At 36.1% G+C, this 24,253-nt stretch overlaps 1 protein-coding gene across 4 annotated transcripts in view; it reads right to left on the bottom strand.

Moving 5' to 3' along the window:
- The window catches only part of LOC131168195 (double-stranded RNA-binding protein 1-like), a 55,842-nt gene that overhangs the window by 20,599 nt on the left and 10,990 nt on the right, over nucleotides 1-24,253 (bottom strand). For all 4 annotated transcript variants that reach the window (XM_058127477.1, XM_058127478.1, XM_058127480.1 and 1 more), the window contains exon 2: nucleotides 9,596-9,733. In XM_058127477.1, the coding sequence (XP_057983460.1) occupies nucleotides 9,596-9,733 (138 nt within the window). The remainder of the gene's footprint in view (nucleotides 1-9,595; nucleotides 9,734-24,253) is intronic.

The following is a 24,253-nucleotide window of genomic DNA, read 5'->3' as shown; positions in this document are numbered from 1 at the left end:
ATGATAAAAGGTAATAAGTGTGGATTCAAGAAGATGCATAGTTTTAAATAACAACCATTACCTAGCGTAACGGTCGTTACATAATGGAATTTCAGACCACCGAAACAGTTACACACTGATATTGCAGGGGGAGGAAAATTCACGGCTGTAACAGCTGTTACACTGCCATAACAGTTCGCAACGGCCGTTACAGATCGTTACAGCCCGTTACAGACTGTTGCATCAGCCAACAGTGTGCTTCAGCCCTCATCTTTCCAATTCACGCATCTTTCTCACGATTCCCTTCTTTCTCCCTCTCCCAACCACTCGTCCTTGGCAGATCTACCATTCCAAAGCTTAAAATCAAGAAATTTTACCTTTGATTTGTTGTCTGAATTTGAAGAATTAGAAGAAATCCTTCTTTTGCACTACGCCAAAACTCCCCCCCCCCCCCCCCCCCCCCCCCCTCCTCTATTTCTCCAATTTCTTGGAAATCCTTGGCCATCTTTGTTTATTTGGGGAAGAAATCAAGTTTGGAGGCTTCGATCTCCCCTTCCCCCTCTCGAGCACTCAAAGCCCTTGGTTAAGCCTCCTAGCCTGTTCGGCAGTGACAGGCTGCCCTGCAGCAGCTCAATAGTCATGCCAGGCCGCCAACTTCCTTTGCCGAGTCCGCCCTCTAGACCAGAGGTTCCGATCAATTGGTGTTTTGAGTCATGGACTCTTCGAGACTCCTCTTCTCCTCCAAGAGAGTGCACTCCTCTTCTCCACCATATCACTCTTCAGGTATGCTTCCTTCCTTTTTGTTTTTTTTTTTTTGTTTTCCCTCTCTTTTGATTTGTTGTTTAGTCAATAGTTTGAGTATTTATTTATATATTATATTATTTACATATTATATTAGGTTTAGTTAATAGTTATTTTGAGTAGTTATTTATATATTATATTAGGTATAGGGATAGGATTAGGGACTTAGGCTATTCAATTAGGCTGAATGTGAGAGATTGTGAGGGCTAAATTGCTAATTTCTACGATTTGAGAAATAAATTTATTGGTCTTAAAATATATATATTATATATAAATAATTAATTTTTTTTCTTATTTTATGACTTATTTTATTAATAGATGAAATATCTAATATTTTAAATTTTTAATTATTCAAAGATTTTGAATGAAAACTAGAGTTGCTTGTAATGAGCTTGAAATTTGATCTCCAATGATCAACGTTAAATTGTTAGTAACTGAGAAAGATACAAAGCTCAAATAGAATTTGCCTACTCTCTATGATATAAAAAATTATTAAAATTACAAAGCTACACAAAATTTTTTTTATATTATGTAAAAAATAATTAAAATTACAAGGTATTTAAAAACTTTATGTACTTTATTTAGTCATTAAGTTGTTTTATTTTATTTAAACAAGGTGAAAAATGCTATGAGTAATTGAGTACTACTTTATTTAAGCAACTTAAAAAATATTAAATATTTAGTTAGTAAGTTGCTTTATTTTAAAAGAAAGTTAAAAAATACTATGAGTAATTTAGTACTAGTCTACTAGACTATACTACTTATTATTTTTAACCAAAGATTATTTTTATGTAATAAATATTTAAAATTTGAAGGTTTATTTAGTACTTACCAATTGTATTATATCTTATCTTTATTCTTCTACAAGGACTATAACTTTGTATTTCCTATGTGTTTTGCGTAGAGATCATCAAATCAAGTCTATCAAAATGTCATGTGAGAAGAAAGGAAATGAGGAGTTACCTAGTGAGGACACTGAATGGCATTTTCGGACTCTAATAGATGGTAATAGACATATTATTATGTTTAAGCTATGTGGTAAGATAATTAAAAGAGGGATTACACGCTTGAAACAATAATTGGCACATAAAAAGGTCAAGTGATTGGATGCCTGAATGTAACCACACAAGTAAGAGAACAAATTATGAAACGTCTACAACAATATGCTAAGAAGAGAGAGAAACAAAAAAGCAAGTAGAAGTGGAAGCTCAAATTAGAGAAGATTTTGAGAATTTGATCGATGAAGAAGACTTAGAAGAAGAAAGAATGAGATTTACTTGACAAGAAAACATACAGTCACAACAACAACGGGAAAAGAGACAAAAGATTTTGAGCAAGAACTACTAGAGGGGGTAATATTTATGAAAAGGGAGGTGGTTCCGGAAGTGGTCATGCTAGTTGTTTCAATAGAGCTAGATCACATAGTTTCCGTGAAGCTAGAGGTAGTGGACGACAATAGATCAATCCCGATGCCCCTAAAGCTAAAATAAGGGCAAGGGATCCTATTTAGAAGGAAGCAAAAGTGCACAAACAAAAATAAACACAAAACTATGGAAAGGTTTAAGAAGTAAATTAGGAAATTAGGAATTGATCCTATTTAGAAGGAAGCAAAAGTGCACAAACAAAAATAAACACAAAACTATGGAAAGGTTTAAGAAGTAAATTAGGAAATTGGAAAATTCCTAATTTATAATCAAATTCCAGCAAAAGTAGCCTAATCTCCATTTATGTGGCCTATGCTTGATGTTGCTGTAGATATTGGAAAGGGGGTGGAGGGTCCACACCCTATAAGCTCTCAAAAAAATTTTTGAAGCAAGAGTATTGAGAAAAGAATGGTTATATATATTCTTTTGTTAGCATTTGGAAGGAAAGGGGGGTACCCATTATATGTGATGGTTGGTCAAGACCGATTAGAAAACACATAATAAAGTTTTTAGTTTATTACAATAGAGGGTGTTTCATAAAGTTAGTCGATGCCTCTAATGTGCCGAGTCGAACAACTACATATTATTTCATGTAATTTTCTAATTTTGATCATATACGTAAATAGTATTATAGACTTGTATATTTTTAATTAGGTAGTAATAATAATAATAATAATAATTATTATTATTATTATTATTATTATTATTATTATTAAATGTATAAATTCATTTCCAATTAATGGACGAGGTTGTTGAATAGATTGGAGACGAAAATGTTGTCCAAGTTTTGATTGATAATGAAGCTGCAATGAAGGCTGGACAAAAATTGTTAATGCAAAAGGGGCTCAATCTCTACTGGACAGCATGTGCAACTCATTGCGTAGACCTTATTCTTGAAGGCATTGATAAGAAAAGTAATGTGAAGAAGGTCTTAGAAGATGCAAAATCAATAACCTCATTTATTTACAATCACCAAGACTAGCACACAACTGGTAAGTGTAAATAAAATACAGTTTCTTACTGTTTCAACTTTTAAATTATGCAAAATGTTATATTGTTATGTTCTTGCATAATTGCATTAAAACACTATTATTGGTTAACATGTTTGTAAATTTAATTTTAGGATACTTTTTGAACCACCAACCTTTTTATGGTGCCCCACAATCTCCTAAAGTTGCTAGAGAAGTGGGGTTAAAAAATGATAACCAAGCTAATACTCGATATAGATACTCAAATTCGGGCTATTAACCGAGTAAGTATTGGCTCTATTGAATAATGAATTATTTGAGTATTTTGTAATAATTTCTATAATATATATCTAATTAATTAATTAAACTTCACAATCATTCTTTTTTAGTTATTGCTATATCAGGATAAGTAGGAGACATTTAAAACCCCATTGGCTCAAAGGGCAGCGAAACAAACAAATCTTGGTAAATGTAGCTAAATAATAGATGAATGGATCTATTTTGTCATTTTTATGTTCGAATTTGATTTTTCAAAAATACACTATATTGACATGTTATTTTTCAATTATTCAGTGCAACCGTATGGTGGATTCACTATGACATGTGTGCTCCTAAGTTCCAAAGAATAGCAATTAGAGTTCTTAGTCAGACCACATCAACTTTGAACTGTGAGCGTAATTGGAGCACATTTAGCCTCATCCAGAAAAAAAAAAGAAATAGACTAAAGTACATGAGACTGCAAAAACTTATTTTCGTGCATTACAACATGTGGTTAAAGTTAAAACATAGAATGAGAAGAAGCCAACTGGAAATTGAAGATAGTTTCAACGCCATCAATTTGGACTATATTTTCGAAGAACATGATCCTTTGAGTCCACGGTTAGAAGAGAGGAGAGAGACACACCATTACTCAACGATCAGGACAACTCAAATAGGTTAGATGAAGAGGTTGGCGGTACTGTAGAACGAGGTGATTAGCAACCAATAAATGTGCATGATTCAAGTCCTAAACGTACACACAATGATGATAATCTTGGTTTGAACCCACCAAGTGATGATGATGATGGTAGTGGTGTTGGGGCTAGGGGTGATGGTGGTGGTGGTGGCAATGCAGAATATAATTATGGGTATGACATAGGGACATCATTTGTAGGGGATACATATCCTCCTAATCATTATAGATTACATGATATACCCAAAAATTATGACTTGGGTATTCCTCTTGACTACCAATCTTCACAACTCAAGAGGAGTGCTGCTAGTGGTGGCCCTAGTAGGAGTCATGGTGCACAAACTAGAAGAAGTCAACGACACCAAGATCGTGATTCTGCTAAAGATTCATATGGTATGGTTCATAGTAGTTACCATCTAGCATATCCACCACCTCAGCACCTTGATCCATATCACGTGTATCATCTTTTATCCTAGTGGGTCAAGGTATAGTGAGTCTTCTTCTACACACTACCTAGAGCTAGCCCTAGCCCAGCCCCAACTTATGGATATTATTTAGGGTATGGTCAAGGAGGAGATTATGCACCTCCCATACTTGTTAGATTTCCGCCACCAGTAGATTTTCAAGAGCAACCAGTGTTTTTAAAGGCGTAAATGAGGCATGCCTTAAGGCCTTTTAGGGAAAAAACACACCAAGGTGCAAGTCCACAAAAGCGTACGCCTCAAGCGAGAAGGCGTACACATCAGGCAAAAAACCTCGCCCTTTTATGCCTCAGCATCCAAGCGTACGCCTTTCGGTATGTCTGGCCAGAACCCAAAACATAGCCTCTCCTCTCTCTCGAAGCCTCTGCTAACTCCGACGAAGCTCAACGAAGCTTTTGCTCTCTTTCGAAGCCTCAACAAAGCCTCTGCTCTCTCCGAAAAAGCTTAACGAAGCCTTTGCTCTCTTCGACGAAGCTCTACGAAGCTTCTGCTCTCTCTTCAAAGCCTCCATTCTTCTCCTCTCTCAACGATTCCTTTGTACGAAGCTTCAGATCTCTCGACGAAGCCTCCAGTCTTCTCTGACGAGTCGATAAAGCTTTCGTAGCTCTCCTCCAGCTCCTTCTCCCTCTCCGACGACTCGACAAAGTTTCCGTAGCTTTCCTCCAGCACCGTCTCCCTCTTTGACAATTCCTCCAAACTGTCGTGGACCCTTCAATTTGATCTGCCTCTATTTATTTAGTTTTATATTCTTAAAAATTAGTGGATGACTTTAATTTGGCTTTTTCTATTCTTTTGGATGATGCTTTAATTTGGCTTCTTTTTTTTTTTTATTCTTTTGGTAATATGGCTCATGTTTATTTTTTAACATGTATTATTTGTGTGTTTTTTTTTTTAATCTAAAATTGACTTATATGATATTTAAAAATTATATTTTTATTTTTTCTCCATTATTCTAAAATTTTCCTCATTTTTTTACTATATAAAAATTGATTTTATTTATTAATTATTTAAAAAAATACAGTCCCAAAATGCTTACGCGTCAATGCCTTGAGACTTACGCCTCACCTCAAGGAGGGTAAAACGCCTCGCCTTACACCTTTTCCTTAAAAACACTGAGAGCAACAATGAAATAACATGAACATGGGTATATTCAGCTAATTATTTCCACAACAGTGGGGAGATAACTCCCAATCCTAATCTCAAAATTGAGATGTAGATTGTGAAGACCCTCCACGTCATTCTTTTTGGTGGTGACATGTGCTATGTTGTAACATTGTATTCATGTATTCAAGTACTGATACTAATCCTTTTTTCCAAATTCATATACGTGTATATTGACTCATTTGTAGTAATTTTATGTCTCTAATTAATTGATTCTTCATTTTAATTACATTCCTAGATTTTTAACCCATTAAAGTAGTGCAAACTATTAAAAAAAATATAACTTTTTCTGCTTATGCAACCATGATATAAAACCATGAGGATGGGCTGATTGTTTCCCTTTTATAGAACTCTATGGAATCCCACATTGCATGGATGTGCGTGCACCTAGACGGATGCAAGGAGTATTGAGATTGTGTCAACCTCTTGTGTTCTAGTGATGTTACACGTATGTACTATCCCTAGAGTACTTTCAATTACAACAGGGAGATAGGAGTGTCAGAGTACCTTGCAGAGATGAAGTTTATCCAAGCAAAGCTTAACATCGTGCAACCCATAACTGCCAATGTTTGCAAGATCCAAAAGCAAAGGGTACTAGGATGGTACTTCAGGTTCTAGCGGGCTTGAAACCCAAGTTTGAGGAAGTCTAATCCCAAATTCTTAGTAGTGCACAGTTGTCATCCTTTGCTGATGTTTATTCTCGCATACTTCATGTTTCCTCCAACACACATTCCCCAACCCTTGCATCTAGTGTTTCAATCCTTGGCTCTAAGAGGATTGCTTTCGTTACACTGGGTGATATTCGTTTCTAACCAAGCAGCCACAAAATCTCTTAAGGTGGTTCAAATGGTCATGGTGGAAGAGATGGATGAGGTAGAGGCCCTCCTCACAAGTGCACTCATTGTAGACAAGGAAGCCATACTATTGAGCAGTGTTGGGATCCCCATGGTAAACCACCTCGTGTCACCAATGCAACCACCACAAATTCCACACTTTCAAGCCCAAGTGGGGAGCAGTGTACTTTGTCAAAGAAGAGTACCCCAAATTCCAACAATATCAAGCATCCCAGCAATCTTCCCTTTCCATTGCATCTCTTACTCAAATAGGTAACCCTACACCCTGCTTGTCATCCAGTACTCCTCATCTCAGTCCTTGGGTTATAGGTTCAGCTGTCACTAATCATATAAAAGGTATACCAAATTTCTCCTCTACTTAACATTTCATAAACTTAACTCGTGTTATCCCTGTTGATGGGTTCATCACTGCCATTAAGGGAATAGAGGCTGTAAATCCCACTTCCTGTGTTTCTCTTCCTTTGGTTTTGTGTATTCCCAAGTTTCAATCTTATATTGAGTAGAAAGATTACCAAATCCAAGTGTTGTTCAACAACATTCTTCCCTGAATCTATGGTCGTTCAAGATTTGAAGACTAGGAAGATGATTTAAAAAGGGCTGAAGCTGGTGGACTGTACTACTTTGAGCCGCTACATCCTTCTAACACCTGCATTACTGCTGTCACACCAGTCCAAATCCATAGTTGCCTTGGTCATCCTTTGTCGGAAAAGTTAAAATAACTAGTTCCAACTTTGAGTCCTATATCTAGTCTTAAGTGTGAGTCTTGTCAGTCGAGAAAGAATTATTGAGTTCCTTTTGCTTCCCAAGTCAATAAACAGGCAGCAAGCACTTTCATGTTAGTCCATGATGTTTGGGGTCCCAATCGAGTTGTGTCCAAGTTGGGTTTCCAATACTTCTACATGATTATTCAAGGATGACTTGGCTCTATTTAATAAAATATCATTCTGAGTTATTTCATATATTTCGTGCTTTTTATTCTAAAATAAGGACTCAATTTGGTTTACCTATCTGGATACTTCAGAGTGACAATACTAAATAGTACTTCATTCACTACTTTTTTGACTCAGTTTGGAATTGTTCATCAGTCATCATGTGCCCACACTCCAGAACAAAATGGGGTGGCAAAAGTTGGAAAACGTAGTACAGACAAAAAACTCTAAGGCCGCCCCAATATCAGAGTGATCCTTTAAGCCTGAAATACCTATCAGCATCCCCTTGGGATATCCCTTTCTGGCCTGAGAAAAGAAACATCATCCTCAAAAGCTGCCTAAGGAACCAATTACAAAGAAATACCACCACCACCCCTGCCCTGTGTGATTCAACCACCTTCAAGTCTAGTTTCCTACAAAATGCTGGAAAAATCACCTCCAGCAGAGAACCAATAGCTCTGCTAGCACAAGGTCATTCAGTTGCTTTCATGCTCAGCTGAATCCAAAAGGCTTCAGTCCCAGTCCCTGCTTCATCGCAAGAGGTCCCATGTCTGTCAAATGTTCCAGGTTTTCTGGCTGAGCAAGAGGCTTCGATCCCAGCCCCCAGCTTCATAGCAAAAGCCTCCAGCCCCACCTTCATCAAGGGCACTCCTAGATGGATTAGAATGCTCAAAGCCTGCAGTAACTAAAGTGGAGCCAAGGGGGATTCCATTAAAATATTGACATAATGATAAGACAGATTAGGGAAAATCTACCTACAACTTTTACAACTTCTAGTTTTCACCATTTGCAGATCCATGTAGAGGCATTTCAAGACAGTTCCATTATATATTAACATAATGACACAAGACAAATTAGGGAAATTCTGCCTACAAGCCTAGTAGTGCTTGGTTAGGGGAAATAAGTGTCTTTAGGGTTTGTAAATATGGTAGAAAGTAGGTCCACTGTTTAGAGCCTCGGAGTGCTTGGTTAGGGAAAATAATTGTCTCTGGGATTTAACCACAAGGGTTGGAATATATCAAACAGTTTTCTGGAAATTCTAGCAGTAAGAAGGCTAGGGTTTTAGGTATCTGGGGTTAGGGTTCTATTGTGGTAAAAACCAAAAACAATTCTAGTGTTTAGAGCTTTTAATGGAGTAGAAGATGGAATAGTGTAAGGGTTGCAAATCAAAAGAAAGGAGTTAAAATGCTGTGAACAGTGTGCACAAACAATAGCCAAGAGAAGGAGGTGTGGAGGAGAAAAGAAGGAACCTATGGTTTGTGAGAAATCCACTCACAAAAAACATGAAATCAACATGCCTAAGGGAAAGCATTGTGTGAGAAAATTCTTGTTTATTCATCTATCAAAACCAAAGAGCAATAAACCATTCAGAGATTCCACAAACACCAATCATATTAGGAATCAACTTTCTTCGGACACAGAGAACTTCTAAACTTGACCCACAACTTAACTTCCAAGCATAGAATTGAACTAGACTCATTAAAGGATTCTTTAAAATTATAAAATATAAAAAACCACGAAAAGGGCTTAAAAGGAAACGAAAATTACAACTCAGCCCAATAACTCAAAGAAAAAAAAAAAGATACAACTCTGCCCTAATGATTTACTGCTCCAAAAGAACAAACAGTGATAAAAACAAAATACAGCTCTTATACTTGCTTTTCCTCAATCCTTTAATTGCCTACATCACATAATCAGTGATATTTCGTCACCTTTAAAATTCATACAGGACAAAGGACAGCACAACTTGGACAAACATGTAGCTAGGCAAAAATGCAAAATAATTCTTATCCCGCAAAAGCGAGTGCTTAGATATGCAAATCTACTAATCTACTATTTCTATAATATAAAAGAGTGCAAGGCATAATAGTCATAAATTTATTCCAAAAATTAACATTACCATGCCAAAGTCAATGATGCAAATTATTTGATAACAAGAAATGTGTGCACTAAAATAAGAATAGTACAACCTATCAAATCCAAAATCAATGATAAAAATTATTTGATAATAAGAAAATTACGCACAAGAATAAAACTATTCTAACCTATTGACCTCTTATCATCACCAACAGCAGAGGTAGTTCCATTTGTCTGAGGATTTTGCAAAGTTTCTGGTATCTTTGGCTGAAATGTCCCCCTAATGGGCAATGTACCTTCGGAACCAGTACCTGCACTTAAATGACCTGCAAAAATTATGAGAAATCAATGTGAAAACAAATTAAATTTCCAAATATGCAGATTTAATATGACAGTATAAACAAATAATAGGAGAGAGAGAGAGAGAGAGAGCATATAAATCCAAAGAGTTTATTGCTGAGACTTGATCATTAAGCTATATTTATATAACACAGAAATTTAGGTTCAAAAAATAAATAAGGATCATATACCCACAGCTACTATGGTCAAAATCAACAAAAATACTCCCCATCAAGCTAAAGCAAACACATATAAAAGATCCAGCTTGTTAAACCGTCATTCTAACTTTGTAAACACATTCGCTAACAAATTAGCAAAGCATTTATATCGTGAACACATGATTTTTCCTATCATGGTACTGAAGGGTAAAATACACTGTCCTAACCTAAGGTTGACCAAAAAGATGAGAAATCATGGACCCCTCGTAGAGTTCAAAAAAATGACACCTATCTACCTTGTCATTTAAATATAATGACAAATATTCCCCCTCGTTTAGTTGATATCTCCCATAAAAACAGAAGTCAGTTAGTAATTATCGTGTTGCTCTTCTTTGCAACTGACATCTTAAATGTGAAAGGATTAGGAAAAATGATAGCAAGTACTCAATGCATATGTTTGCAGGTATGCATCTTCTTCTCCAGAAAGGCATCTTCCTCTAGGATGAATTGGCCAGTGCTCACATTCTCACTGAAACTCATCTAAGAATGGCTTGTGACCATTTTTCGGCATTGAAGCATCTTCCACATATCATTTATGTGCCAAATTCATTATTAAGTGTCTAAAACAAATATATAGCAGTGATGGGGAAACAACTAATGAAAAGGGTATACGCGTTCTTATTTTGAAATGTCTGGGAGGCGCTGTCACTTTTTTGAATATCATGGAGGTCTATATCTTCCTGGAAAAGCTCCCCTGGTGGGGTGCGATGGGATTTTCAGCTTATGTTGCCCTAAACTGAATGTTCTGCAATATAAATAGGCACTTGATTATCGCAATGCAAGTGAATAGGTGGATGTCTTTGGACCCAATATTTGAATTAAGACGCTTTAACCACAACAACTCAAAAGTAGCCTGGTCTATAGCTCTATGCAATGGATTAAGATACTGCACACTACTTTTTACTTATCTAACACTAGATTACCTCTTATAAAGGTATCATATGCACACAGCTAATCAAAATGGGATCCAGCATATGTATTTTAAATGCTCATGTTTATAACAGCACACGTATTTCAAGGTTTCCTCATCTTCGACAAATTGTTGGTGTTGACTCTACTAATAATAGTTGCCAACACAAAAGCTTTTACCTTTCAAGGAAATTCAGCTTTCCACAAACGATTGGCAAAAGGAAAAAAGAATGAGAACTCTTAAATAAGAATAAAGCACTTAAAGAAAAGCCACCAGAAAAGTATCCAAACACCAAATTCTAACATCCCCACAATAAGAACGCTCATAAGAAACCAACCAAAAATGAGTGAGGAAAGCTCCTTCATCTCCCTATTTCTAAGAACTTAAGATTCCTATGAAATTGGTCCAAGAAACAACATCACTATCAATAATGAGAAAAGAAGATGAGCCTCAAAATACAAAGTAAGACAAAAAAGAGAAGCAACCAAAAAAATGTTAAGTCTTCAAGCTGAAGATCCTTCCAAAATTGAGCCCAACAACCATCTCTACTTTATATTCAAGTCCAAGAGAAAAAAAAAAAACAGAGATACCTTCCAAATGAATTTCCATGGCGCCATTCATGTGAAACTCTAGCTGGCTAGCTGCAATACTAGGAAGCAATGATTCCGACACAAGACACAGATACAACATGATACTGACATGACGATACAGAAATTTTGAAAAAAATGAGGGTACGAGATGGTGCAGATATGTTGACAAATTAATATAATATAATATAATGTATACGTATATATAGGCATGTTTTTCCTTTTAGATGACAAATATTGTGGTAATTTTGATTTAAAATGAAATATAAGCACCATTATGCAAAATTATCAATTACACTTTACAAACTACACTTACAGAATTATCATAGAGTATTGTTTCAACAATTAAAATTAAAATTTAAAAAAAATAAATAAATAAAAACTCAAGAGCATGACTAATGCATCAAGAAATTTAAAATAAATAAATATATATATATATATATAAACAGAGAGTGGAAAACTGGTAATGGCTTTAGAAAAGAGAGAGTTAATTCTAGGGGCTGGTAGGTCTGGTGGTGCTCTACAAGGCTGGCATAATGGCACAAGATCTTCAAAGTCCAACCACTCCTTGTCGAAAGAACTCTAGATTTTCAGTCTCTCAACCTAAGCGCAATTTTTTATTATTATTATTTTTGGATTTTGTTAACAGAATTAAATGGGGCAACAAAACACTGCATTGCGGTGCAAGAAGTGTCCCAAAGGTGTCCTCGCTGTGTCATGAAGTGTCTCAGCCATGTTCAAAAAAAAAATTAACAAGTTAATTTCAGACACATGTTGGATACGTGTAGGGGAGTGTTGGGCAGGTGTCCATAACCGACATGTGTTGAATACAGACACTTCAAGCTTCCCAAAGTGTGTGTGTTTCCTAGCTGCAATATTAGCATCGCTCCCGCTCTCTTGCATGCCAAATTTACTCATAATTACCCATACGCCAAACGGAATTAGATTCCACAAGAAAGTCATTAATACCCAATTTAGTAGCCTGAGTCCGCCCTCCCTCCTCCTTAGACCTACCAATAACCTCCCAGGTCACCAAATTGTCCCTCCTCTCACCCACCCTTTGGACAAAGAAAATCCTTCATACTCCTGTCCAACCTATCAGCAACCCCTAACAGAACCTTAACAAGGATAAGAAATAAAGGCCAATTGAGGAAAGACACGTCTGGACTAATTTAATGTGACCTCCAAAGCAAAAAATACAACCTTCCACTCATAATGGCATTTAGAAAACTTATCAGCAACTGGATCCCAAAACCCCTGAGTGAGGATTCCCACATAATGGAACATCTAAATAGGTCAAAAGCCACTATAAAATCCCACAACCCATGACAGCAGCAAACCTAGAAGTCACCTTTGAACACAGATTAACAACAGCTAAACCACACTTACCCAAATTAATCTTAAATAATTAATCTTAAGTCCTGAAACTGACACAATGACTTGTAAAACAATCTATAAATATTACAAAAAGAAATCCTATCATCAGACCAACAAAATAGTGTCATCTGCAGAGAGAATCACCCCATCCCACCTCATAGCAATGCCCTGAACAGAACTCCTAACGATCCGGCCCTCCCAATCATCCTACTAAACATCCACTGCCAGAATAAAAAAGATAAAAAAAGATAAAGGATCCCCTTGTCTCAAACTCCTAGAAGCTGAAAGGTTCACCATTAAAAAATGAAAGACAAACCCTGATCCGGTCACGCCATTTTGAACTTAACCTTTAATATCTAAGACCTTATTCAAAAAGGACCAACTCACCCAATTATAAGCCTTCTCAAAAACCAGATTAAAAATTAAACCTTTCTTCTCACTCCCCATAACATTCTCTCCGTAGTTTCATTAGCTAGAATCTAATACATTGTCTCATAATAAGATACTATTATAAAATGCTGTCAAAATAGGAAAATCCTAGAAAATAATAATATTATAATATTGCCCAAAAATCTTTAAAATGCCAAACATGATGAATTTGAGCTCTAGGCCTCAAAGCTCACACTGCACCACCCTCCCTCTATTGGTAAAAATTTGACCTTGAATTTGAAACATTTGAAGTATTACGAATTGAAGAACCAAGCAAACTTGTAGTTGAACAAAGTAATCCAAAGATTTCAAAAATAAATATAAAGGAAAATCGGCAAGGTCATTGGAGACAATTTTAGAAGGAATCCACATATGCAATTTCACTCACATCTTCAGCCTTGAAATCAATAGGTACGCTCCACAGATGGTTTTTTTTTTTTTTTTTTTTTTTCTAGTTTAGCCCAACGCAATGTATGTGCAGTTCAAGATAATCTGTTAGGTAACATAAATATACAAAAATCTTTGCAGTTTCCACCTCAAGTTCCTAACTGGGTTTTTTGGGCTTAGGTGTCAATTTTGGCACATCCACTATGCCCTCAAACCCTGTTGCTAGTGCAATTGGTCAGATGTAATTCTGGTTTTGGCACTATCTCACTAAAAATCTCTACAGGCCCCTTCTCATCTCCAACAACAAACTTTTTTCAATCATCCTTGTCAAGAACTTTCACAAAATCAGATTAATTGTTCAGCTCAGTAACAATTTGAGTTGTTCACTTAGTAGCAACAATGTAATTTGTCCTCCACCATTTTTTTAAGCAGTATAGATGGTGAATTCTGGCTAAGGGAGGCTTGGGTTTAGCAAACCAGGGTGCTAGGCTTTAGGGCTGTTCAAAAATGTTAGAAAACTGAACCAATTCGAAAAACAGACCAAAACAAAAATTCAATTGACCAATTTGTTCAGTTTGGTTTCAGTTCACCATTTTTAGAGTTTTTGATTATCGGTTCAGGTTCAATATTTATTCTTCATACGGTAACAATTACCGAACTGAACTGGTATATATAAATATTTATAATATATATTACCGGAAATATATATAATTATATTAATATACAATATGTCTAAAAATTTAAAATCAATACACATGGATATGTTTTAGCGGCCTACGAAACTGAAGTGTGACTGCCCAAATTGAATTAAAGTCCAAAGGCGGCCTCTGTACAGCCCCTACTCTCACCATGGTCTTTCTTGGTACAGATTCCATTGGTTAGCCATGCATTTTTTTTTTCCTTCAATTTTTTTCCTCCACACACTTGCATGTGGAGGATCTTTTTTCCTAATATATAGCCATGTAGATTAATAATAAAAAAACTGTACAAAGCTATTTTTTTATGTGCAATGTGTGGTGATAATCAGTTCAGATTGGATAACCAAACTGTCAGTTTTTTTTTTTTTTTTTATAACAAAAGAAAGTATATCAGATAGAAAGAAACAAAGGTACATGTGAGGACAAGGAATCCACCAAGTAAAAATAAAAAAAGAAAAATAAATAAAAGGAAAACAAAAAAGACACAAGATCACAATATAGAACTAAATGAAATTAACCAGAAACCCCCCTTTTAAAACCCTTTCCATCATAATTTACCAAACTCTTCAAATTTTATAATTCTCTTTGATCCTTTTCCTTTCAACTTTCGTCACCAAACCATTAGTTGACCCAACTAATGGTTAACCAATGAGTTTGGTTCGGTTTTGGTTCGAAAAATCACCATGATGTCAGTTCGGTCTAGCAATTGGTGGAGACAAAATGAGGAGAGAAGGCCAAAGTTTCTTAAACAAGACTTGTCAATTACATATGCAGGCAGCAGGTCAAGGAACGTGTCATACCCACAAAACACACTAGTCATATCTGCAATGATTGCTCGTCACACTTTAAAGCTGAAATTGGTGGACAATGGCAGCTCTGTTAATATGATGTTTAACCGCATTTTTAAGCATATGAACATCAATCAACAAAAACTTAGTCATCAAGTAACACACTCAAGGGGTTTACAGGAGAAGCAATCCAACCACAAGGAATGATCACCTTGCAAGTTACAACTAGGACATTTCCCCAACAAATGACCATCATGGTAGAGGTAGACTTCCCCATGGTTAAAGGAAGCTCCATTTATAACATGATCTTAGGCCAACCAAGCCTAAATTGGATGAAGCCCACAATATCCACCAATCACCTCCTAATGAAATTTCCAACCAAGAACATACATGGTTTTAAATAGCAGTAGCAGGTACTGTAACATAATGGTAATGGGCATAGGGGAAGCGGGAGTAGCGGATGTCACATAACAAGAAGCAGGTGAAACAGCCATGAATTTTTTCAAGCATACACAATCTTATGTACATTGGTATATTTGCATGTTTTAAGCTCTTAGATTCTCCAATAAAGAGTTTTAGTGTATTTTGGATCCTTTAGTTCAACTTACTAACATTGCTTAATAGGGGCAACAAATTTTACATGTATTCTAAACCGTTATTGACAATACACACACACATATTTTTTTACTTTTTCGGTTTATACACATATTTTTCACCTTTTCATTCCTCATTTTTTTTTCTCTTTATTCTATTATTTGAAAGAACAAAGTACCCCTAAAATTTTAAGGCTTTTACTTGGTTGGTTGTGCTTAATAGAATCAAGACTAATAACTTGTTACAAATTAGAAGATCATATGGTCACTTTCTCAAGACATTTGCTTGTTTTGCTATAAAAATTAAGAGATTGCATCTCATTTTTTTTTTTTTTTTTTTTTTGCACTGCGATTTCACATGGAGAATTTGGACTAGTTATTTGTTGAATTTGGAGAAAGTTGGGTTCATCCAGAATCGGCGGAGCTTTTGGATAGTTCATTTGTGGGCTTTGGTAAGATGAAGGATAGGGTTGTGCTTTGGAAATGAGGTTAATTGGTAATATTTTGTTGGGGTTATGGTCAGAGCACAATGCAGAGATCTTTTTGGGGAAGAAGTTGAACTAGTTGTTGGCTTGGGAGAAGATTCACTGTTTGGCTTTGTTGTGGTGTGTTGGGTTTGGGTATTTTGTGGAAGTTCAGTGAGACTAGACTAATCCGTTGGTTTGATTTTAGGAATTGCAGTTTTGATTATTTTCTTTTCTTTCTTGTTGTTCTTAGATTTTCCTTCTAGTTTGTTTTATATTTTATTGGGATATTTGTTATTCTCCTTCACACAAATTCTTAATCTATTAATGAATTCTCTTATTTTGCTATCAGAAAAGGGGAAAAAAAAAAACAAAAAAAAAAAAAAACAAAAAACAAAAAACAAAACAAACAAAGAAAACAAATCGAAAAAACAAAAACTTTCTATACACTCCACTAATCTATTGGGCACATAAGAAACACAAACAATACAATAAATTAAACAAGTTTTAGTATTTTATTGGTTGAAGTTATAAAAATCTAATAACTTCAGGCTAACAAGTTATATTGTATAACTATAACCTAAGCTTTCAAACTATAATATATAAATTAAATAAATAAAGTACTAACAACTTGAGCAAGAATAAAACTAGAAAAGAAAAAGAAGGTAGAAGTTGAAACATATAGAAAAGAATAATCAAATTACTATACTATCAAAATAAATATTTTTTTTAACAAAATAGTGTTCATATCAAATTGTTAATAAATGCATCTCTTGTGAATACGAAAAAGAAATGATTTTGCATCATTATCATCCTCATTAAAATCCCCCTTCCCCAGACCCTGCATACGCGGGAGCTTTGTGCACCAGGCTGCCCCTTTTTTTTAATCATCCTCATTAAAATCCCTCCCCCCCCCCCCCCCCCCCCACAGTGAAACTTTTTGAGAATAACTTATGAAAGGGAAATTAGTAAAATGAGAAGAAAAAATTTAAAATATAAAATTATTTTTTTTGCCATAACAGTCCTATAGTGGTTATGTACCGGCTGTGGTGGCTGTTATGTAACAGTAGCAGTCCAGAAGGCTCACTACAGCTGTGAGTTTTCTCCCCACCTACTTAGCAGAGTGTAAAGGAATCGAGGACCCAAAAAACCATTACTAACATCACAGACGCTATCTAAAACCTTGAGAATGGAATAAGGAAGGTACAAGGAGACCAATCAGTGGTGCAGCAGTGCTATGTTGCCACGTTGAAAGGAAAAGCAAAGACCTTGATGATGGATAACCTATACTCCAGGGAAGATAAGTTGGGTCAGAGAGCAAGCCCAGTGGACAGTTTAGTTGAGATCAAGCAACGTGGCCTGAAAAGAAGGAATAATACATAGGTTCTCAGCTTAAAGAGCCAATCAAATCCACTAGCAAGTTCAAAATTATTGAAGGCAGCATTCATAAGGGAGGAGAACTATCCAAAATGTCTAACAAATGTGGTCATGGTAAAAAAACAGAAAGAAAGTGGCTGGCCTCAATAAGGTATGTCCAAAGGATGGTATCCCCAACCCAGATTGATCAATATAAAAGTTGCTGACCTTCATGGACATATATTCAAATATAATCAAATAAGGATATACCTGCCCCACCCCACCCTCCGCCCCAATACTAGGAGAAAAGATCCTTCATTAACAACCAAGACATCTATTGCTACAATGTAATGCCTTCTGAGCTCAAAAACACCAGAGCTATGTACTAGAGGTTGGTTAATAAGATCTTAAAAATTCAAATAACAAATACGCACAACATGGAGATGTATGTAGATGACATGTTGGTTAAGGCTTCACATGTGGCTGATTTGGATGAGGCATTTGTTTACCTACAACAATATAACATGAAGCTGAATCCTACCAAATGCACCTTTGGGGGTATATTAAAGGGAATTCTTGGGGTTTATGATTGTGAGGAGAGCTATCAAGGCAAACCCAGTAAAAATTCAGTCCTTGATAAAGATGCCCCTCCAAGGTGCATGTGGGGTGTTCATAATCTAGCTGAAAGAATAGTTGCCCAATTTTGATTCATTTCTAGGCCAATAGAGAGTGCCTACCTTTTTTGCCAAACTTGGGAATGTGGCAACTTATAATGGACTCGAGAGTGCAAGAAAAGGCATTTTTCGATCTCAAGGATCAGTAGCTCCTGGCAAAACCAGAAGTGGGAGATGAGCTTTTCCTTTACCTTATCCGTTTAACCTTGGAGTTGGTATGTAATGATGAGAAGAGGGAGAGGCCCATCTACTAAATCAGTAAAATGTTAAGTGAACTAAAGGAATGCAATATCCAAGGAGAAAAGACGAGCTATGCAATGGTGATTTCAGCCCAGAAACTCCAAGCCTAGTTTCACACATGCCATCATAATCATCAAGAAGTTAAGGCAGGATGATGAGGTGGTCTTTTAAACTTAGCGAATTTGATTTGTTACATGCCTTGTAGGTTGCATTGCCATGAAGGCAAAGGCTTTGGCAATTTTCATCACCAAGTTTATAGTTCTGTTGAGCAAGCAACCACTAAAAAGAATGGAAACTTCTTATAGATGGGTGATTCAACGGCAGAGGCCAATGGAGTTGATTTAATCATCAGAAAGGCCAAAAAATTGAATATGCCATGCGTTTCAGCTACAAAGAAACAAGCAAAGAGGCAATATATGAAGCGATTTTTCATCAAGTTACAAACTAGCTGTTAATGGTTATTTATAAATTTAGCATTATTATCATGTTATGTTAGTAATAAGTGTGAGATAGTAAGGGTATTATGGTCATTGATATTGTACTTGACCAGTATTATTAATAGAGGGAGAGACCTATCATTGAAGTTAGGTCTTCCATTTTACCCAATTATCAACATGGTTCACAAGCTGTTTTTTGTGAGGTTGTAGCAGTGTTATATAAGTTTGTTGGTGATTTGTCTGTGGCAGTTTCGGTGGTTCACCTCTCCAATTGTTCCAATGTCGTGTGTTAGTTTCTTAGGGCTGCATCTAAGTTTCTTGGTGCTGTGGCAGCCTTGTACTGATTTATTTGTGACTTGTTCATGGTGAGTCACCTTGTTCGTGGTTTTCCGACTGCTCCAGCAATTAATCTTGTTATCATTGGTCTAAATTGTGTGTTGGGATGGAGTTAGCAAATCCCAAAAGTATGGTTCCCTCGCTAGTCACTTGTTTGAGTGAACCGCATATTGTGACTATATCGGAGGAGTATTCCAGGTTTCACCAGTATCAATCATCTCAACAAGCATCTTATCACATCGCATCTTTTGCCCAGAAAGGTAATCCACAGTCTGTAAATCATCTGGTATCTTTTCCACTAGTCCTTGGGTTATTGATTCTATTGCCACTGACCATATAACAAGTGCAGCCAACTTCTTTTCTGACCTCTAGCATCCTAAAAATCTCCCTCAAGTTGCCCTTGTTAATGGGTCTACTATTGCTGTTAAGGGGATAGGAATAGTAAATCCTCTTCCTTTCATCTCTATTTCTTCTATTTTATACATTCCTAAATCCCCTTTCAATCTCATGTCAGTTAGTAAGCTTACAAAGTCACTAAATTGTTCTGTCACTTTCTTTCCTTTGTGTTTATTCAGGGTTTGAAGACAAGGAAGACAATTGACACAAGACGTGAGCCTTATGGGCTTTACTACTATAAGTTGCTTTCTCCTCCCATTGCCTGCACAATCGCAACTACACCAGTTCAAATCCATTGTCACTTGGTCATCCATCCTTGGACAAGTTGAAACAGTTAGTTCCTACATTGAGTTTTGTGTCTAATCTTGAGTGTGAGTCTTGTCAATTGGGAAAATACCTGTTCCCTTTGCTTCCTCGGTCGACAAACGGGTGGTTATGCTAGTTTATTATGATATTTGGGGTCCTATTCATGTCACATCGAAGTTGGGGTTTCAATTTTTTGTTACATTTGTTGATGACTACTCTAGGATTACTTGGTTATATTTAATGAAAGGCCGCTCTAAGTTGTATAATATCTTTTATGCCTTCTATTCTCAAATAAAGACTCAAGTTGATATGCCAATCAGGATGCTTCATAGTGATAATGCTAAGGAGTACTTCAATACCCAATTCACTAGCTACATGATTAATTCTGGTATGATACATCAATCCTCTTGTGCCCACACTCCACAACAAAATGGAGTTGCAGAGAGGAAAAATAGACACATTCTTGAAGTCACTCATACCCTATTGTATCAAATGAATGTCCCCAAAAATTTTTGGGAGTGATGTTGTGCTCATAGCTTGCTTCCCTCATCAATAAAATGTCATCCTTTGTCCTTGTTCGTAAAATCCCATATTCGGTTATCTTTCCTAAGGCTCCTTTGTTCTCCCTTCCTCCTCATATATTCGGTTATGTGTCCTTTGTCCATCAATTAACTCCAGGAATAGATAAGTTGGATCCTCATGCCATCAAATGTATTTTTATGGGCTATTCCTATACTCAAAAGGAATGTCAATGTTATGGTCCTACTTTACATTGATTCTTTGTCTCTACTGATGTCACCTTTTTTGAGTCTACACCATACTACTCTAATTTCTTGAGTTTTGTTAACCTTAATGAGTCCCTTGCTCTACCTTGCGGCCCTTGCCTTCCAGATCAACCTATTATCTGTGCCCAATCCTCCTATGTCTTCATCTAGTTTAAGTCCTTCTCATCGCTAGGATCATCCAAATTTGCAAGTATACACATAGCAACAAGGGGTGAGAACCTCCTCCAGCTTCTACTATTGCGCCTCTAGTTCCTTCATCAGATGATCTTATTTCCCATGATGTTGATCTTTCTATAGCGGTTAGGAAAGGTAAACGTACTTGTACCCAACATCCAATTTTTAATTTTGTTTGTTATAAATTCGTCTCACCCTCATACTAACGTTTCTTTATTATGCTACCATTTGTTACTCTTCCAAAATCTATTTCTGAAGCCTTATCCCATTCTGAATGAAGGACTGCAATGGTTGAAGAGATGCATGCGCTACATGATAATGATAAATGGGATTTGGTACCTTTTCCTCCTAATAAGTCTATGGTCAATTGTCCTTGGGTGTACAATATGAAAGTCAATCTTGATGGTTTTGTGGCTCGTTTGAAGGCCTGCCTCAGGTGTATCGTTTGGATTATTCAGACACATTCTCTCCGTTTGCTAAAGTTGCCTCAGAACTTTTGTTCATCTCTTTAGCCATTGCTTGTCATTGGCCTCTACGTTAGTTAGATGTAAAGAATGTTTTCCTACATGGTGATCCACATAAGGAGGTATATATGGAGCAACCACCTAGGTTTGTTACCCAGGGTGAGTCGGGTTCAGTGTGTCGGCTTAAGAAATCATTATATGAATTAAAACAATCTCCAGAGCATGGTTTGGCCGATTTGGTGTTGTAGTACTTGAGCTTGGCCTCTAACGGTGTGCAGTAGATCACTCTGTATTTTATCCTCATACTCAATCTGGTAAGATTTTACTTATTGTGTATGTGGATGACATTGTGGTCACTAGTGACAATGGTTGAGGCATCCAGGACCTAAAGTTTTTCCTACAAAGGAAGTTTCGGACCAAGGGCTTCGGACCATTAAAGTACTGCTTGGGTACAGAAGTCTTGAGATCTCATATGGGAACCGTCTTGTCACAAAGGAAGTATGTTCTTGATCTTTTAGATGAGACAGGACAATTGGGATTCAAACTTGTTGATACACCCATGGATCCCAATGGTAAGTTAGTGCTAGATAGGTGATTTGTTGCCTAATTCATGTTGGTACCGAAGACTCGTTGGAAAGTTGAATTATCTCCCAGTCACTCGACTAGATGTATACTTTGCAATGAGTGGAGTGGATCAATTTCTCGATTCCCCAAGAACAAGTCACTAAATTGCAGTAATTTGCATTTTAAGATATCTCAAAGGTGCACCAAAGAGAGGTCTCTTATATCAGGTTCAAGGTCACACTCATATTCAGGAATATACAGACACAAATAGGGCTCGGTCACCTTCCGACCAAAGGTCCACAACCAAGTACTATATCTTGTAGTTGGTAATTTGGTGTCATGAAAATGTAAGAAACAAACTATGGTGGCTAGGTCAAATGTTGAGTCAAAGTATAGGGCTATGGTACACTTTACATTTGAATTTGTTTGGTTGAAGAACACGTTGAAAGAACTAGGTTTTCCACATTCTTAGCTTATGGATAGAATAATGGACATAAAAGTTTGTATATCAACAACAATCTTTTTATTTTATCAATCAATGGATTCAAGGCACTTCTACTAACCAACTTACTGACTTTGGGCTGGAATATTCATCAAATTGGTGGGCACTCACTTTTCTTGTCCCTCTTGAATCACTTTTGATACTTTTTTCTCTATAATTTTCATTAGTGTGAATTTATATATTCGCAAAGATATTAAAGGAACGAGAAAAGAAATTCCATTTAATGGAAGTTAATTTGGATTTTGGTTCAACTTTAATCTAGTGCAAAATAAGTAATTCTTGATCCTATCTCTCTTTTTATATGTAAAACATGGTGTGATTGTATTTCTATCTTCTAACACTGTGTTTGACAGCATGGATTACAGACCTTGGATTCGGATTTGGGTGAATTTAGACAAATTTCAATACAATTTTATATTATATTTTATCCAAATCCAATAAAAATCCAAATACAAAACTTGTCCAAACATAATTAAGTGTCTTTGTGACTTGCTCTTTTTTTGGTCCATTGGAGGCCACTTGGCTTGGGCTATCCAATGGAATGCAATCCATCTCCCTTCTTATACCCATGGTTTTAAATTGTGGTAGCGCTTAGCGGAAGGTAATGGTAACGAGTGTAATGGGAAGCAGGAAAGCATATGTTATTACATAACAAGAGCTGGTGTGATAGACATGAATTTTTTTCAAGCACGTACAACCTTGTGCATATTAGTGTAGTTGCACGTTTTGAGGTTTTAACCCTTCTTAGGAGTTTTAGTGTATCTTGACCCCTTTAGTTCAACTAAGTTGTTTGGTAAGGGTAAGAAATTTACATTTGTTTTAAACCACCATCGAAAGAAAAATTACATGTGTATTTATACTTTGTCATTATTTTTAAGCATGATAAATTCTTATGTGAATAAATTAATTAATAAAACAAAATACATTATACACTTCATTAATCTATTAGACAAATAAGACAAACGAATAATACAAATATACAATAATTAGAAAATAATGGAAGGTTGAAGTTGAAAAATATATAACATAAACAATAACAGCCAACCAAGCCTTAAGCCCCACTAGGTGGGGTCGGATACATGCATCCATTTCCGCCAATTTATGCGATCATGGACAATATCTTTCAACAAATTCATGACTATTAAATCCTTACTATATCATTCCAAGTTACTTTAGGTCTACCCCTACCCCTTCTACTGCCCCTCATAGTAACTAAATCACTCTTCCTTACTGACACACTATATGGCCTATGTTGCAAGTGCCCAAACCATCTGAGTCGTTCCTTTCTTATCTTATCTTCTGCAAGAGCTACGCCTAACTTACTGCAAATATGTTCATTTCTTAATTTATCTTTCAGTGTTATACCACTCATCCATCTAAGCATTCTCATCTCAACAAATTTTACTTTTTGGATATGTTGTTTCTTAATCGCCCAACATTCTTATCCATATTGCATAGTTGATTTTACAACCATCCCATAAAACTTCCCTTTCAATTACAAAGGTATTCTATGATCACAAAGCACACTTGAAGCACTTCTCTATTTTACCCAACCTGCCTTAACTCTATGCATTACATCTTCTTCAATTTCTCCTTCAACTTGCATAATAGATCCACATAATCGAAATCTACAGCTGCTATTGATTTCTTCATCATCAAGTTTAACTTTGTCTCTAATATTCCTCCTACTATTACTGAAATTACATTTCATATATTTTTTCTTATATCTACTTGTCCTAAAGCCTTTAGATTCTAAAGTTTCTCTCCACAATTCTAACTTAGATTCTACTCCACCCTAGTTTCATCAATCAAGACAATATCA

Source organism: Malania oleifera, chromosome 11, assembly GCF_029873635.1.
Source record: "Malania oleifera isolate guangnan ecotype guangnan chromosome 11, ASM2987363v1, whole genome shotgun sequence".
Taxonomy (NCBI): domain Eukaryota; kingdom Viridiplantae; phylum Streptophyta; class Magnoliopsida; order Santalales; family Ximeniaceae; genus Malania; species Malania oleifera.
The sequence above is the reverse complement of the archived record's forward strand: the minus strand, read 5'-3'. Positions and strand labels throughout refer to the sequence as shown.